General features: G+C 33.3%; 4 protein-coding genes across 4 annotated transcripts; 2 read left to right on the top strand and 2 right to left on the bottom strand.

The window, feature by feature from the left end:
- Window positions 1-14: 14 nt before the first annotated feature.
- Window positions 15-453, bottom strand: Tsp_05626 (cytochrome c family protein). The gene is made up of 2 exons (XM_003371916.1): window positions 247-453; window positions 15-131 (listed from the first exon to the last, which is right to left on the bottom strand). Exons 1-2 carry the CDS (start codon window positions 451-453, stop codon window positions 15-17), a joined length of 324 nt encoding a protein of 107 aa, XP_003371964.1.
- Window positions 454-1,623: 1,170 nt separating this feature from the next.
- Tsp_05627 (dynactin subunit 5) lies at window positions 1,624-2,671 on the top strand. The gene is made up of 5 exons (XM_003371915.1): window positions 1,624-1,718; window positions 1,930-2,058; window positions 2,161-2,274; window positions 2,345-2,459; window positions 2,522-2,671. Exons 1-5 carry the CDS (start codon window positions 1,624-1,626, stop codon window positions 2,669-2,671), a joined length of 603 nt encoding a protein of 200 aa, XP_003371963.1.
- A 180-nt stretch (window positions 2,672-2,851) lies between these two features.
- Tsp_05628 (putative repeat in HS1/Cortactin) lies at window positions 2,852-4,915 on the bottom strand. The gene is made up of 9 exons (XM_003371914.1): window positions 4,822-4,915; window positions 4,365-4,618; window positions 4,127-4,292; window positions 3,914-4,039; window positions 3,781-3,839; window positions 3,570-3,710; window positions 3,117-3,480; window positions 2,996-3,051; window positions 2,852-2,932 (listed from the first exon to the last, which is right to left on the bottom strand). Exons 1-9 carry the CDS (start codon window positions 4,913-4,915, stop codon window positions 2,852-2,854), a joined length of 1,341 nt encoding a protein of 446 aa, XP_003371962.1.
- Window positions 4,916-5,601: 686 nt separating this feature from the next.
- On the top strand, window positions 5,602-9,271 carry Tsp_05629 (putative surp module). The gene is made up of 8 exons (XM_003371913.1): window positions 5,602-5,638; window positions 5,905-6,098; window positions 6,643-6,780; window positions 6,857-6,933; window positions 7,217-7,385; window positions 7,547-7,718; window positions 8,157-8,808; window positions 9,136-9,271. Exons 1-8 carry the CDS (start codon window positions 5,602-5,604, stop codon window positions 9,269-9,271), a joined length of 1,575 nt encoding a protein of 524 aa, XP_003371961.1.
- Window positions 9,272-12,570: the final 3,299 nt, after the last annotated feature.

Raw genomic sequence — 12,570 nt, 5'->3', positions numbered from 1 at the left:
AGTAATGTGGGGGATCACTTTGTTGTCGGTCGTTGTTTTTCAATTAGCTTCTGAAATTGCCGCTTTTTATATTTTATACTGCCAGAGAAAATAGAAATTTGCGCAGCAAGTTGGATTTGGGGAACAAGCATCTGAAAAAATAACAAGCCTCTCAAAATAACGATGCTGGATTATTGTGTTATCTCAGTTGTTAATTTCTATCAAATTTGTTCAAATTTTTTTAGTGTGCTTATATATATTATTGACCAGGTCAGTGTGGAAAGAAAAGGCGAATGCAAATGCTGCAGGGGCGTGCAGTGCGCATGCGTGACACGAGGCGAGAAGTGATATCGATCGATCGACCTGACCGATGCAAAACCGACCAGCTATAGCTAGCTGTGAGCAGTGAAACAGAGCGATGGACACAAATCGACGAAAGTTGGTTGGTTGACCTGGCTTGTAATAAATGAACATCTCGATCAAAGTGAACAGGAAACAGCAAAACCACTCCCTCACCTAATAGGATTGATCCGAATTGTAACAGCAACCCCAACCAAAATTGAGTAGTAGTATTACGATGAGTATGCAATAAAAAAATAGTAATTCAGTAATAATTTGCATTGCATGTGGTTTTTCAAAATGTTTTTCTTCTACTCTTCGTTGCTCACATTTTTATTTGGATTTCCTTATTTTTAGAACAATCACTTTGCATGCACAACATGACACAACATCGACGACACAACACAGTACATTGCAAACATTTTTTATTAATACACAACAACAACAACAACACCAAATATAGCAAAATTGATAAATTGCTGTTGACCGTGAAAGCAAGCAACATGAGCAAGTGCAACAAATAGCAAAATTATACAATGCAAGATTGAACAACAACAAGAACGAAGGATAAAAGAAATACGTTAATCAGTTATATACAGACTTTCAAACTCTTACAGTGGTGGAAAAAATTTCACGTCGATCGAGGTGAACGTAAAAAATATAATTAAATAAATTTGAAACAGTTAGACACGACTCCGCGTAATATCTATCGATTTGTAAGCTTAGGACACTGCCGAACGACACAACAGGAATAAAATTGTAAAATACAGTATGAGTACATTTTGTTTGACCTGCACGTTACATTCCTTTTGTAAAAAAATCAATAACAAATACAAAAAATGTGTTTTTTGAAATGTGCAATTTTCTGTTATTGCAAAAATCAATGATGATGAATGAAGAACAAATGATCAATCAGCTGAGCGATTTGACTTGTCAAAGTTTACTTTTCAACAATCGTTTCGCTTTTCTTCATTCATTCATTCGTTCGCGCAGTGTTGGTTGTTTGTTGTAAATATCAGAACAGAAATTTCAAAAATTACAAAGTGGATTTGGAGAAGTCGCTTTTTGAACATAGAAATGGCTATTTTTTATCGAATGGCGAATTATCGAATTTTTACAGAAATTTCAAATCACTAAAACAAATTGTCAATATCATACTGTAATAATACATGATTATCCAATGTTACTGTCATTTGAATTTTATCGTTTATCAATTTCAGTTTTCATTTTGCTGAATTTTACATGCGCACTGATCATGTATTCTAAATGTAAAATAAGTCTGTATTCTTTTTATATTTTTTCGTTATGCATTTCAATGAATACGTTTATCATACAAAGCAAAGCGCACATCGACAGACGTGTTTAGGTGGACAGTTGTTCTGTGCAACTGGTTCTCAAACGTTTACTAGCGTGCAATTTTAAAAATTCTATCATTTATGAAGGGAATTGTAATTTTTCAATTGCTACAGATCAAACGTAATCATATAATCGTAGAGATCGTTGACTATTTTGGCAAATTGATGAATTGTATACATGAAGATTTTATTCGTTTAACCAATTTTATTGATTTTAACTTTTAACATCTGTTATTTTTTTAATGAATTTTATCAGGATGGTTTTGCCAGTACTGGAATGTTTGACTGTGCGAAATCCACGAAATACGGAATGGCTTCGTGTGGCCAGAAAAGCTTACGGTTACGAAGGTTGGTTGAACCGAACAAACAACGCATACTATTACAGGTCAGATTTTGTGATTTGCATAGTTGTTTTTGGTAGAGTTGTTAATGCGGTTGATGTAAACGTTACAATTTGTTTTGTGAACTGACTGACTGATATTATCAGGATTGAATTGGACAAAAAGAAAAATTCCATATCAGCATCAGTGCGTCATAGAACCGACGGCATCGTTTTGGAAGTATCAACGTCGGACAAGTTGATCAGAAATCGTTTGCACAAGTATTTGTGGAAAATTTGTTTTTTTTTAATATTGCTTCATCTTGTGAAATTTACTTTTTCTTCTACACAGCCCAACCGATGTATCTTCGGCGGAAAATCTCGGTCGCCTTTTGGCACTGCGTTGCTTGAAAGCCGGTATTCATTTCGCCTGCGTTCACATACCCGATTTGGAAACAAGCGAAAAGGTAATTAAAATCATCGACACTGGTTGAATATTGATTTAATCGATTTATTTATTTTCATCAAGAGCCGAGCGTTTCGAAATGCGCTCGAATCCAGTGGTCTAGTTTTGAATGAATTTGAAACAATCGAACCGAATTATCACGTTGACAAACGATATCATTGGATTTATGAACAACTGGATCGTGAAAAACCGTTGGAAATTGATGATAAATAAAAGACAAGACTATTTGATAAAGTTAGCGTGCTATAAATGAAATGAAGAAAAGAAATTGCAAATCAATTCCAAATCTGTGTGTGTGTGTGTGTGTGTGTGTGTGTGTGTATGTGTATACTACTGGTACTAGTACTACTGCGTGTATGTGAAACGCAGTTGGTTGATGGAGTGGAAATTTTTTCAAGGACGTTCCTCGACGTAATTGGCCGGAAACAGACCATATTTACCATGACACATACCACGCCACCAGCCAACGTCCATCTACAAAAAAGAATCATCTATCATTGTAAGAATTGAGAAATTTAGACGACAACCTCAACCTACTTTATCAATGTTAGTGATGATGTCATCCGGTTCAAAAGATATCTCGTCCACATCGCCTAATGTTGGTTGGAATCAACTATTTTATTCTAACAATTATTGATTGATTATCAGTGGAATTTACCTGCTTCATAACCGTACAGCGCCACAGCTCGTATCCCAGTATCCGCCATTGGATGAGTAGGTTCCCCAAGTGGATGCCATACGTCGTCATCAGTGTCAGTGTCATTCTGATTGAACTGTTCCATCTGTGGTGGCAGCATTGGATTGTCGCCAAAAGTTGGGCCCTCTTTCATCGAAGTGAGTTTCTGTTGCTCTTCTTCTACCGGATGACAAGCTTTTTCGTCGGTTTCCTTCATTTCCAATTTGTCGACAGTTTCAATTTTCCCTTCCGACTGTAAAGCAATTTCTCGACTATTTTCTGCAGTCTTGTTGTTCATCGTTGAAACTGGTCCTTTCGTTGTTGGGATTGTTGGCCGGCACCCGTTCTAAAAATGACATTATTAAATTGGAGGAAGAAATACAGCAGCACAATGAAAAGAACAGAACAAAAAGAAAAGAAAAGACATCTCCTAACATTTTCCGTATTCAAAATCAAATTTTCAAATCGACTCTTCAAAGAAGACGCTTTGCACAAACTCAGTTCTTCTTTCAAAGCTTCTTGTCGAGAATTGCTATTTTCACAAGTGACAATTTCATCTGCTACGGCCGGTTTCCACTGTTTGAATGAAATATGAAATGCTAATGTATTTATAATGTATAGAAAAGAAAGCGAAAAAAAGAAATACACGAACATCAGCTTTCGTTTTCGTTTTAGTTTCTTCATTTTTGTTTTGGGCAGAAAATTCTGAAACAAATATTTCAAATTTTTAAACATTTCCACATACACACACACACAACAAATGAATTCTTCGTCCACACCCTTTTTGGCTGGCATAACTGGCGAAGTTAACTTTCTGAGAACATATTTTTTGTTTCCATTTGTCGGCTGCGGTTGTTTTATCCACTGATTAGAACTAACGTTCCCTTTGACGTCGACTGTCACTTCTAGAACAGACATTTTGAATTGGAAATGAAAAAAGTCCCTGCTCATCAGTAAAATGTATAGACAAGACAAGATTAGATTTTTTATACTCTGCTGCGATGGGTGAATGCACAATTTTTCATTGTGATCCCATCCAAGGGCGGATTTGTCTTGACGACCAGTGTCAACGCCATGCTTGCCGCCGAAGCCGAACTTGTGATCCAACTGAGAAGAATGCTTCGCAACTTCGCCAACGTAATTCCAATCTTCAGCCGACTGTATATTGAACAAAGAAAATAAAAAGAATGGATGGTAAAATTGTCAAAAATGAAAAAACCACTTATTCACCTTGTCCATTCGATCAGCCATCACACCGAATCGACCTCCGTAACCGTGCGACGGCTTGGTTGTGGACGTTTGCAGACGATTTTTCACCTCAGCGTCATTCTTTATAGTTTCTTGACGCATCTTTTCCATATCTACATTCCCAATCCGATCCAGCGAATCTTTGACAGTTCTCGACGCCCAGCGGCGATCTTTTTCCGACAGATCATTCACAAAATCTGGATCAGTTTCCCAATCATCACCTTGTTCAGACATGTCTATAACGTTTCAAACAAAAATACAAAATCAGTCAATCAATCAATCAATATATGAACAAATATAGATGCGCGGCACACATATATCTACATGTTAAAAAATTATTATATCTAGCAAAACGGTTAGAAATTAAGCTTGGACTACTAGAGCAATCACATTTAAAATTATCGATAAAAATCATCATGATAAAGAAAAAAATTAACACTCCAGTCAAAATTAAACGACAAAACAGCCGTAGAAACGCGACAGCAACAAGCTGCACGCCGCCCCAAAATTCCAGAAAATAAAAAATGAGTCATTCGTTCATTCTTCGTCAAAGACAGTATTTCAAAGGGAAAGTTACAAAAACGAAAAAAACAATCACGAACAAATTTTACATTTTAAAATAGAAAATCCTTATTGACATGTGCGATTGCAATTTAAAAAATATTTATATAAAAAAATCAAATCTTATATTTAAAATATAAAAAATAATATATAAATCTTTGAAATATTTTCATTTTGCATCCCATACACCAGATGTGCAAAAAACATTTGTTATTTATTTACACGTAAATATTTTTCAGTTTAAAGTAAATGTTTTGATGAATTTATAATTTGTTTTTTATACTTTTTAAAGATCAAAGATGAGATGTGAGGAAAATTTTTTATTCCAGTTGTAAATTTTTCTTCCACTGAAATTTCTTTTACAAATGAACGTTTGTAACGAGTGTCATTTTTTAATTTAAAACAAAAAATTATTTATTTATTTATAAAAGGTTGCTTTAATTTGCTTCTGACGATAAAAATTTATAATTAGTGAACAAGCTGAAATATTTTGCAACATATTTCCTACTGTTGATATGAACTTTTTTTTCGTGTATGGTTACTGTATTAAGTTTGTTTCTTCATCTCGGATATTCGGTGTAGGCGTTGTCAGCGAAGCTTGAAAATCTGATGTGAAAATGTGGATTTGAATCGTTAATTTATTAATAAAGACTTCCAAATGGACATGCTTGCTCATCCGCCGACACCACCTGATGGTATGCGGTTTTTTTTTCTAATTGTTGTACGAATGCATTTGCGCTAGTTTGGATGCTACAACTTTCAGTTGTGCAGTTGTTGTTAAATTATATTTGTAAAGTTTTGTTTTCAATTCTGCTTTACAAAATACAAAATAATTTTGAAAATTAATTATTTTTTAATTGCTGTGATGCATTTTTAACGTTTTCACATTTTTGTCATTTGTTTCAGTTAACTATTCGTCACGGTTATTCAAATGTACTGTTTATGGGGTAAATTATTTTAGACAGTGATGTGCGAAATGTAATTGAAAAGCTAGCTCAGTTTGTTGCTCGTAATGGGCCGGAGTTTGAAGAAATGACCAAACAAAAGCAGAAAGACAATTCGCGATTCGCTTTCCTATTCGGTGGTCCATATTTGCATTACTACAGATACCGAGTGGAAGAAGAAAAACTTTGTGAGTCTAATTACTGTGTTACGGTTTACTTAAAATGAGCATTCTTGATTAAAATATTTTTGATTAATATTGAATAGTAAAGATTATGCTATTTTGAACTGTGTTTGACTTTTTGTTTAGCTTTATAAAATTTTATGTTACAACGACTCTTGTAATACGTTTGATGTGGAATTAAAAATTTATCGAATCTTTGTCTACAATTTATTTTATTTTATTTTATTTGCAATTTGAATGATTGGCAATTACCATTATTGTAGTGCTAACGCAGAAAGTAGAAGCTAATAGTTATATGTCTGATTCAGCTAATCGTGAAATTCAAGAATTAAAAGAAAAGATAGCTGAGAGTGAAGCAAATCTGAAAGCACAGCATAAGATGATGATGGAGCAAAAACTGGCAAGTTATAATTTTATGTTTTTTGCATTTTGCAGACAATTTTTATAGCTGTTAAAGCCGCTTTTATTAACATTTTTTATAGAATGCATAGAATATGAAAAAACTGTAAATATTTTTCCACTGTTTGAATTGAATTCTTTTGGAACAGAAATAATAGTAATAATTTTTTTTAGTCCAAAAGTCAGCAGTTTATTGAATCTTCTGAGAATGAAATTATGCGGAATTTAATGGACGAATGTCGATTGCGTTTGGACGAAATTACTGACATTGTGGCAATACTTAAAGACTCTTCTTCGAAAGAATCAGTTTCGGTAAATTTAATTGGACCAACATTTGAATATTTAAATGAAGCATTTTTCACAATGTATTCGGAGCTTAATTTTATAGAGTTGCCAAAAATGGATATGTCAGCAGTGCACTACAGAAAAGCACAATGAAGCTTGCATGCGATTTTTGTTAAGTTCGTAAGTTTTTACACTTTGTTCTTTTAATCACAACGATTGTATTTTCGAGTATTTCAGAATCAAAGATCCTGAACAGACAAATTCCTTCAGACTACTGATATTGTATCTTGTCAACGATTTAGCATTCAACTGGTATGGGCATAATGAAATAGTTATAGTTATGAATGTTGTCATAAAATAAAACCCAAAAATAAACATGTATTTATTTTTATTATTTTAAATAAATTAGGCGTGGAAATTATTGTCTTAAAAACTTCAATTTGTTCAATTGTTCTTCATTTAGGCGATGTAGAAAACGTGAGACGATGCTTGAAGTTATGGGTCGGTTTGTCGCACCGATGTTCCTTACTGCATATACTTTGTCTTCTGACGATACGGAAATTGCTGGAAAATTACTAAAATTGCGTACTATATGGGAAAAGCAGAAATATTTCAACGATAAAGCAGTGGAGGTTGAATTTTTAGTTGATTTATGTTTTGTGTTTTATTTTTTTTATCGTATCATTTTTTTGTACTTGATTGTTAATCACACCAGTTTGTCAAGTAATAATACGTTGCGCTTGAAGAAAAAATGATTTTTCTCTTCAGTAAATTAATTGTTTTTATTTTCCAGCAAATGAAAAATATTCAAAATGGCTTACAAGAGTATAGAAAAGAACTCGCGTTATTGTATGATTCGAAAATTGAAGAAATCATGAACTCTTTGGACATGCAGTACAAACAGTATGAACATCAACACGAAGAATTCGTTGCTCATACTCGCAGCAAAATTGCCGCTATTGAAAGTGAATCTGTTTTTTATATTTATATTTATTTTTAAAGCTTTTTGAATGTGTAAAATTTTAATTTTTCTTACTGCTTTTTGAGATGAAAACAGAAGGCAAGCACGCACATTGCGCTGTGTTGGGTAGGATTTTTCAGAAAGTGCAATGGTTTACTGATTTGATTTATAGTTGTCGTCTTAATTTATATGTAAATCATCATAGGATGGTTGGTATCGATGAGAGTGTTGTAGTGGAGTAAAATGACTAATAGACGGCAGCTCAGTTGTGACGCTTATCGTAAAGGAAAATCAATTTATAAAGAGAAAATGTAACTTTGTAATAATGTAATTTTTCTGTTATCAAAAATCTGGGAATTCAATTAGAAAATAAAAGCACTTTAAAAATTACTACTGCCTGCTGAATTGACAATCTTTATTATATTTGTAATTCATTTTTTAGTGTCGCAGCGTACGATGCCCAGGACCCCTTTTGAAGCTGAAAGAACAGATGGTTGCAACATAAATTACGGCATGATGGCACCTACGGGACCAATGGCAAATCCAATGCCACAAGGAATGTGTGGCTTTGTTCAGACAGATGGCAGTCGAATGCAGCCAATGATGCCTGCTCCATACAGAATAAACTGTGCTGGCTTTGATCAATGTTTTCCAGGATCGGCACCGCCGTTTCGTTGTCGACCTGATAGAATGCCACCTGCTGGGCCGTGGATGATGCCACCACATCGTGGAACCACTTGGAATGGTCAAGTTGGAATGCCGAATTATTTCGGCCCTGCAGTTCCGCGTAATCCATGGCAATTTCCTCCACCACCGGATCCGTCAATAGCTCCTCCGATACCTGCTGGATCAGTTCAGCACGGCATTCCAAGGCCAGCTTTGATGGAAGATTCTAATAATATCCCACCACCGTGTCCTTATTACAAACTACCAGCTGGTCTCATGCTGCCATTGATACATATGTCCGATAATACATATAAACCTCTTGATACGAAAAGTATACGTCGGATTCCTTTTGTACTCCCTTCGGATCGACTCCTCGGCGCAATCGAAGCATTCTATTCGCCTCCAAGTCATGAGCATCCACGAGACATGTAAAGTTGTTGTTTTTTTTTATTTTAATTTTATTTTTTTCTTAATTTTAACAATTTTAACGTACAGTCGACTATTGTAATGAACAATTGCAAGTAATTCCAGAGTACAATTAAGTTTCCAACACAATTGAATCACTGCTAATTAGTTTTGATTGAATTTTTTTCACTTTTTCTCATTTTGTTAGTTTTTTGTTGAATTCATCAGAAGCTAATTGAAATATGTCTTGTTTTTTTAAGGTTGTATATTAGGTTTTTTTAAATACTAAAATTTTATTGTTGTCATTATTCTTATTATTATTTTATTGTTTATTTATTGTAATATTTTAGTGATGGCTGGGAAAAGCTGGGCCTTTATGAATTTTACATGAACAAGTCAGCGGCAGAGTCGGGGAATCGACCAAAGGAGTCCGAAGAGGAGGACCAATGTAGTTCTGATTCTTCGTCAGATGCTAGCGGTAAATAACCCTCTGCACGGCCAGAAAAAAAGTTTTATGATTTTTCGTATTCGATATTAATCTCTACCCAATGAGACTGGTTTTGCAATGCGAAGCACTGCTGAGATTTTTTATTTTTATTGAAGACAATACTTTTGTTTGATTTGAAGTTCGAAGAGAATATTCGAATCGTAAAGTGTTTCTTTTTTCCAATATGCAGTCTTGTGAAACAGCTAGTTCTTATGTAAAATTTTCAAAAGTTTATTATTGAGTTTCAATATTAAAAATGTTGAAAGTTTGTCTGGACAAATTTATGAATTTGCGTTGAAACAATTAAAATAGAATTGTTGGGGACTAATTTTTAGTATGTTGGAAATAGGTTTTCCACCTTTTGGCTCCGCATAACTAACAACTAACATTTATCCGCATGTGTGGGGATACCTATGAAAAAAAGTAAAAATTTTAATAAAAAAACGTTTTTCGCAAAACAGTAAAGCTCATCCACCACTCACTCACTCTATATAGCCCATGAAATTTCGAAATTTTCGAGAAAACTTTATTTCTCCAAAAACGATTTGAATCGATCGGAAACGATTAAAAAACTACAATAAACAATAAATCCGCACTGTTACTGGTTGCGTATTTCTCGAGATTTCCCGGAAAAAGTAGGCAAATATTCTTTTTTCCCACTTTAACGTTATTTATAGTATCTATAAAAGCGTTCAACACTTTTTTTGCGAAAAAAAGAAATTAATTCCAAACTGAATTGAGCTGAACTGCATCCCATCATGTTTATTTTTCTTTCCATTTGTTCCTTAAACCACATTTACACTGATATTAAATCACTTTCTGTTCCAATTTATTGTTAAATATAATTGTTGAATTTCACTGTGAAGATGAAATTATTCACAGAAAACCACCATCAGAAATTCCACAAAAATGGCATTTTAAAATATGAAAAAAAGTAAAATTTTATTCTTCAAAAGCATAATGCCCTTCAAAATCGAGAAATTTTCAAAGTTTCATCCAACGCAGGCGTGCAGTTGTGGAGAAAAAATTCTAATGCTCTAAAAATTTCGAAAAATCCAAAATCTGAATCTTATGCAGAAATATGAAAAATGCTCATTTTTCATTACACATGACACGATGAATACTATCCAATCAATTCATCTCAAAAGCATATTTGGAGCTCGAAATGCATTCTTCAGCATAAAATAAAGTGCATTATCGATTAACATCAAAAAATTTCAACTTTATATTTCCCGGTTCAGGGTTCTAAAATTTCTACAGTATTCTTCCAGAATGAACAGCCTTATTCTGATCCCCGCCTGCTTACTATAGCAGATGATTAGTTTATTTACGATTTCCTGGAGGCTCGTAATAACCAACTATTAAATAATACATTATAGTGGACCATTAGTTTGTTTACTATATATACACTGATTGCCCTATTGTAGGCAGATTCGAATGCTTTAATTCATCGCCATTAGGCAGGCCTATTCCTACACGGACAATCCACTGCCTGAAACACTAACAATTAATTATATGTAGTGTCTTTTTTTTATTTTATTCTTTATTGTTTTAAAAATTAATTTCATTTGTTGCATTTTGTTCTTTGATTCTCATTTATTCAGAATATTTTTAGCAATTTCAGCTAATCAGCTTTTACCCACTGGAAACACAGCTTGAATTGATAAGTTTTTCAAATTATAATACTTATGCTTATATTTTTGCTATGCACATACTTCATTATAATAGCAAAAAGAAGCAAAGTTTCGATAATTGTTATCAATTTTCTATTCCAATTTTTAATATCAATTTTCTTTATACTTATCAATATTTTGCAATTTTTTAAGTGTAATCTTTATCTTTGCTACATAACGTCTCACCATAGAGTCCAGAAATGTTGCATTAACAGTTTATATAGCCTTTTAAATGATTTGTGCTATGTTTTTCAAACAATTTTTTATCATGTAAAAAACGCTAAGTAGAGCATCAGTTATCTGATTGAATGCTGTTTCAGGATATGTAAACAAAATCTCCAACCCCGTTGACCTAGATATTTGGTTTGTAGGAACGCCGTTAGCTTATTTCAGTGCTTCTAGCAAAGAAATATAAAATGCATTCAATCTCAAAGAGCTCAGTCGCAGCAACCTGTGAGACAAGCACAAATTGCAATATACATTTGCTCTTCTATTTGATTCCAAGCAAGTTTTAATTCTTGAAAATTTTTGTGAATTTAGAAAATCTGATCAGACATATTACATACACAAGTAAGATCAATTTAATTTTTGTTTAGGCAAACTTTCAGTGTATTTATTACGTTATGGGAATAAACAATAATGGTTAGCATTAGAAAACAAACTAGCACTGAATGTTTTCTACGGTAACTTCATAATTGTTACCAATATAGTGAATAAGTTTGACTGTTATTAACAGTTATGTTAATCGTGATTTAAAAACATCGCTCAAGTTGAAATATAATCTGCAGTGAAATAAAAATATTTTTAAACAAAGGAAGCATCGTATTATTTTACCTGTATTCGCTCAAAATGAACTCATTTTTACAATATTTTCAGGTTCACAGAAAATCATTTTTATTGTTTCCCAAAACTGTTGCCAAAAATTGCTAACACTGTTGTACTGAATACGATCATCCTGTTATTTTAACTATTCCTTTATTAATTTTAACTTTATTTAACATTCTGTTGCAATAACTCGAAATCAATTCTCAGCAGAAGTGAGACTAATATTCGTTAATCTAGCATTGTCTTTCTTGTTACCGGCATTCGAAGGGTATGCATTTTAATGAACAAAAGTTATTAAATTAAAAGCACATTTCAGAACTTTTCACAGTTTTGGAAATGAACTTTTCACATAGCTGACATTGACAGAAATAAATTCAAATGACGCTAGTTTTGGAATAATCGGCCTCTATAAAAAAATTGATTCTTGTCTACCTTATGATATAGGGATGCTTTCCACTATTTTCGGTACATCTCGAGAAATCACCAACTAGGAACTTTGAAAATAAGTTCATGGTACTCGAATAATCGTGCCCGATCGACTGATGCCCAAAAAGTCTACTTTTAGAGTCTAAGATTTTTCTCGAAACTTGAAAATTTCACGGGCCATAAACTTGGTTGTTTTTGTGAAAATCCGCGGAAGTTCTTTTTTCAAAATTTGGAGTTTTTTTTTCATTTCTAGATATTTACAATAATTACCGATAATATGGTGCAAAGTTCCATTAGAAACTACACAATAGATGTGGAATGAATGGGTTCAAAATTTCTCTACTGCCTATCTTAATAAATAGGGAATTTGCTCA

This window comes from Trichinella spiralis, assembly GCF_000181795.1.
Source record: "Trichinella spiralis strain ISS 195 chromosome Unknown Scfld9, whole genome shotgun sequence".
In the NCBI taxonomy this organism is placed as follows: domain Eukaryota; kingdom Metazoa; phylum Nematoda; class Enoplea; order Trichinellida; family Trichinellidae; genus Trichinella; species Trichinella spiralis.
This window is presented reverse-complemented; position numbering and strand designations above follow the sequence as displayed.

Coding starts and splice junctions, on each gene's coding strand:
- Tsp_05626 (XM_003371916.1), bottom strand. CDS start 453: ATGTTCATTTATTACAAGCCAGGTCAACCAACCAACTTTCGTCGATTT. Junction 132..246: donor TTTCTTTCCACACTGACCTG/GTCAATAATATA, acceptor TTATTTTTTCAG/ATGCTTGTTCCCCAAATCCA.
- Tsp_05627 (XM_003371915.1), top strand. CDS start 1,624: ATGCATTTCAATGAATACGTTTATCATACAAAGCAAAGCGCACATCGA. Junction 1,719..1,929: donor TGTGCAACTGGTTCTCAAAC/GTTTACTAGCGT, acceptor GAATTTTATCAG/GATGGTTTTGCCAGTACTGG. Junction 2,275..2,344: donor ATCAGAAATCGTTTGCACAA/GTATTTGTGGAA, acceptor TCTTCTACACAG/CCCAACCGATGTATCTTCGG.
- Tsp_05628 (XM_003371914.1), bottom strand. CDS start 4,915: ATGACTCATTTTTTATTTTCTGGAATTTTGGGGCGGCGTGCAGCTTGT. Junction 4,293..4,364: donor TGGCTGATCGAATGGACAAG/GTGAATAAGTGG, acceptor TTCAATATACAG/TCGGCTGAAGATTGGAATTA. Junction 2,933..2,995: donor TCATCACTAACATTGATAAA/GTAGGTTGAGGT, acceptor TCTTTTTTGTAG/ATGGACGTTGGCTGGTGGCG.
- Tsp_05629 (XM_003371913.1), top strand. CDS start 5,602: ATGGACATGCTTGCTCATCCGCCGACACCACCTGATG. Junction 6,781..6,856: donor CTTCGAAAGAATCAGTTTCG/GTAAATTTAATT, acceptor TTAATTTTATAG/AGTTGCCAAAAATGGATATG. Junction 7,386..7,546: donor TCAACGATAAAGCAGTGGAG/GTTGAATTTTTA, acceptor TTTATTTTCCAG/CAAATGAAAAATATTCAAAA.